Source organism: Onychomys torridus, chromosome 14 (assembly GCF_903995425.1).
Source record: "Onychomys torridus chromosome 14, mOncTor1.1, whole genome shotgun sequence".
Lineage (NCBI taxonomy): Eukaryota > Metazoa > Chordata > Mammalia > Rodentia > Cricetidae > Onychomys > Onychomys torridus.
Window position 1 is genome coordinate 34873941 of NC_050456.1, and position 4147 is coordinate 34878087.

Consider the following 4147-nt stretch of genomic DNA (forward strand, 5'->3'; position numbering starts at 1 on the left):
CACCCAGATCAGCATGGCTCAGAGTAGGACATGGTCCTTGAACAACGAGGTCTGGGGTGCCTGGTCATCTGCATGGCCCTCTGTGACAACCGGAGCCCTGCATGTCAACTCAAGACCCTGGCTGCTGTAGAACCATTGACCTAGTCATGGCTATCTGCAGCAGTACTATCCCAGATAACACCACTGCCCTGGGGTGACAGCACAAGCCACTCAGATCAGGATGTCCCTGGTGGCACCCTGGCCTTCAGATGCCCTCATGCCACAGGTTTCAGCCAAGACCCCAGGTATCTATGTGACCTTTGGTGGCAACATGGGCCAGACATCTGTATAGTCAGTCCCTCGGCTGTGATAGTACCAGACTCAAATAGTAAATAGCTGTTTTGTTGCACTTCTGAATAAATACAAAGATATGAATAGATTCTAAATTAAATTTTTCCACTTTGAATAAAAACTTTAAAATAGAGCCCTAATAAAATTTTTCTTCAGTTCAACTGTGCTCATCAAAATTTTCAAATAATAGGAATTTAAAACCCTCAAATCAGAAATACCAAAAAAATCATAGCAACATAAAAAAAAAAAAAGGTAAGATCTTTGAAGATGGGTCAGTGTTCAAAAGGCCTTGCTGAACAAACTCGAGGACTACCATTTGGACTTGGATCCTCAGAATTCGTGTAAAAACCTAGCAGGTATGGTAACCACTTGTAATTCCAATATTTGAGAGGAAATGAGAAGACCTCTGGGGCAAGCTAGCTACCTAGACTGAAAGGAACTGGTAAACTCCATTTACAACACAAAACATCAAAATTAAGGTGGAGCTGGGAGGTGGTGGCACATGCCTTTAATCCCAGCACTCAGGAGGAAGAGCCAGGCGGATCTCTGTGAGTTCAAGGTCAGCCTGATCTACAGAGATCCAAGACAAGCACCAAAACTACTCGGAGAAACCCTGTCTCCCGGAGAAACCCTGTCTCCCGGAAAAACAAACCAAAAAATTAAGGTGAAATACCCAAGGCATACTTCTCATTTTAATATGTGCAAATGTAAACATACAGACTATGTGCACAAAGTCCTCTCCCTAAACCTTCTAACACCTACCCACCAGTTTACTTACTTACTTATTTATGTTTTTCGAGACAGGGTTTCTCTGTGTGGCTTTGTGCCTTTCCAGGCTGGCCTCGAATTCAGAGATTGGCCTGGCTCTGCCTCCCAAGTGCTGGGATTTAAGGCATCTGCCGCCGCCACCGCCGCCTCCCAGCTCCACCAGTTTTTAACATGATGTCAAATCTTTCATTTTCATATCTACTCGTATTTTAGATTTCTTTTGTGCCAGGGAACAAATCCAAAGCCTTGCATATTTCTGCACTATCACTGACCTATATCTCTTGTCCTATTTCCACAAGTCTATATGTATAAACATTACTACTAATCGAGAACAGACAAAACCAAACAAAAAAATAACTTATTATCCATAACTCTCTTCTTATACATGTATTGAAGGTGGAGTTCTAAGTCTTAAGATTCTTTTTAACATGTTTGAGAGTTTTGAAACTAAAAAGAAGGCTGAACAGCAAAGACCCAAAAAAATGTTATGGCTATAGCAACACATAGCTAAGCAAGGGCTTGAGAGCTTGTATCATTTTGTATTTTTAAGGCAATTTTGGTTTTTAAGATTGTCAGAATTTAAAAAGGACTGCACAAGAGTATAAATATCCAGTTAAAGTTTACCTTTATTAACTGCATATGATGTAATTTCCTAGAAAGTTTCAAGAGTTCTCAGAGCATTAAGTGAAACATCAGGTAAATACTTATGTTGGACAGCCTTTTTAATGAATTCATGTAACTTGTTGAGAACTATCTATAACATGAATATTGTCATCGTTTAAAAATAGGAACTAAGTATAAAAACACACAAGTAACTTACAGGGACATGTCAAATGCAGTAACTTTTTTATATAAATGCAAAATAATTAGCAATGTATCCATGCAGTTTAGTTCCCTTTTTCTGCTTCCTTTAATATGCTGCCTCTGAAAATGTGTCATTAGTAGAGGAAAACCGAAGGCCTTATTTCCAGCATCAAGATTCTGAAATCTCAATCAAAGAACAGGTACAGCAACAACAAACTAAACAGTATAAACCCAGTAATTTTAAGTTATATCGCTTCTAAAATAAAACAGAAACCACCCATGCGATCAATATAACTCTAATACGGGGCAAACAGCAACAGATTACAAACGCTCTCCGGGGCCCCTCAGAGCAGATGGCTGATTTGGTGTCATTCTCTCTTCTTTGTTGATTCTACCGGGACCCAAATACAAACAGAATGAACTCTGTTGTCACCTATAACCTTTCCGTGATGAAGAAAAGATTGGATCATTGTCTCCTGAGTGCCGGACAACGTAAGGCTTGTCTAGAAGATCTTTTTTTTCAGTATACCCAAGTGTTCTAAGATTGATAACCTGGGGCTACAGGTAATTCTAAAAATAATATTGACAAATTTATAGCAAAACAATCAAATTTGGAAATACGCTAGTTTTAAAGAGGATACACTTGAAATATAATTTTCATGTTTAGCTTTCTAGAAATCAGTTTTTTTTCCACACACATCTTCCAATTCTGCTAGCACTCCTAATCCAAGATAATAACAGTATCCTTTATGCCCTCAGTAAACAACGTTTGCCATACTGCAGTACAGTCCAAGAATTTTAAAGTAGACGGCCCAACATAGCAAATGTGTTCTCAAAACTGCAGTTTTCTGATTCCTTAAACAAGGCAGGTATGTTCCACTGTAACGTTCCGTAAGATGCAAACTAACCTTCCATACGCTATAAACGGAATTAACGTTTTCAAACTATAACCGTCACCGGTGCTTCTTTTCTGGCAGCGAAGTCCTCAGGAATGCAGGGCCCGCCACTTGTCCAGGGGTCCACGTTCGGGGATGTATTTGACTCCGCAGCCATCAGGGATGAGGCGCTTCGCCGCCACCTTGTCTTCAAATTCATCGGCGTTGAACTTGGTGAAGCCCCACTTCTTGGAGATGTGTATTTTCTGGCGGCCCGGGAACTTGAACTTGGCTCTGCGCAGGGCCTCGATCACGTGCTCCTTGTTCTGCAGCTTGGTGCGGATGGACATGATGACCTGGCCGATGTGGACCCTCGCCACGGTGCCCTGCGGTTTCCCAAAGGCGCCCCGCATGCCGGTCTGGAGGCGGTCGGCGCCCGCGCAGGACAGCATCTTGTTGATGCGGATGACGTGGAAGGGATGCAGCCGCACTCGGATGTGGAAGCCGTCCTTGCCACAGCTCTTGACCATGTACTTGTTGGCGCAGATGCGGGCGGCCTCCAGGGCTTCGGACGACAGCTGCTCGTACTCGTCCGACACCATGTGGCCACAGAGCGGGAACTCGTCCACCTTCGCCTTCTTCCGACCCAGGTCAAAGATGCGGATCTTCGCGTCGGGGACCCCTCGGCAGAAACGGGACTTGGGGTACGGCTTGTTCTTACAGTACCGGTAACAGCGAGCGGGGCGGCGACCCATGGCGACGACGGGAGCCTCAGCCGCGCCTGTCCACCGCCAGCAGCAAAATGGAGGACGGCTCGCTGTTACCCATGGAGCCTTGCGACAACCATAGAGTTCTGAGGAGGACGTGAAGATAGACCATTCCCGGCCAGCCTCCTAGTCACTCTGCGCCTGCGCAGGCCTCAGTGGGCGTGGTTTGGGTGAAGTACTCTTGGGCTTCTTTCATATCCATGAAAGCAAAGGGGCGAACATCCCGGCAGCAGGGAGTCCGCTTCGTCCATGTTGATCTTCTTGCATTTGCAAGTTTGACTTTGCAGTAGGTTAAAAAAAAAAAAGTCTCCTACACTTAAAAACCTCCCTCCGATGCCGGGCGGTGGTGGCGCACGCCTGTAATCCCAGCACTCGGGAGGCAGAGCCAGGCGGATCTCTGTGAGTTCGAGGCCAGCCTGGGCTACAGAGTAAGTTCCAGGAAAGGCGCAAAGCTACACAGAGAAACCCTGTCTCGAAAAACCATTTAAAACAAACAAACAAAAAACACCTCCCTCCGGTTACTTGACATGTCCGGTTGGTTTGCAGTTTGGCTAAATAATAATCGGCCTTCCAGAGCTTGTATCTCCCTGAGCTTTGTAGGTC

General features: G+C 44.8%; 1 protein-coding gene across 2 annotated transcripts; it reads right to left on the reverse strand.

Annotated features, from left to right (window-relative positions):
* Nucleotides 1–2545: 2545 nt before the first annotated feature.
* Rpl10l (ribosomal protein L10 like) lies at nucleotides 2546–3570 on the reverse strand. 2 transcript variants are annotated; one of them, XM_036206680.1, is made up of 2 exons: nucleotides 3424–3532; nucleotides 2888–3342 (listed from the first exon to the last, which is right to left on the reverse strand). In XM_036206680.1, the coding sequence occupies exons 1-2, from the start codon at nucleotides 3530–3532 to the stop codon at nucleotides 2888–2890; spliced, it is 564 nt and encodes a 187-aa protein (XP_036062573.1). The 2 variants fall into 2 exon arrangements, with proteins under 2 accessions (XP_036062572.1, XP_036062573.1); XM_036206679.1 differs by having other exon boundaries at nucleotides 2546–3570.
* Nucleotides 3571–4147: the final 577 nt, after the last annotated feature.

What these genes read in the sequence shown, in the direction of transcription:
- Rpl10l (XM_036206679.1), bottom strand. Translation starts at nt 3,532, where the DNA reads ATGGGTCGCCGCCCCGCTCGCTGTTACCGGTACTGTAAGAACAAGCCG.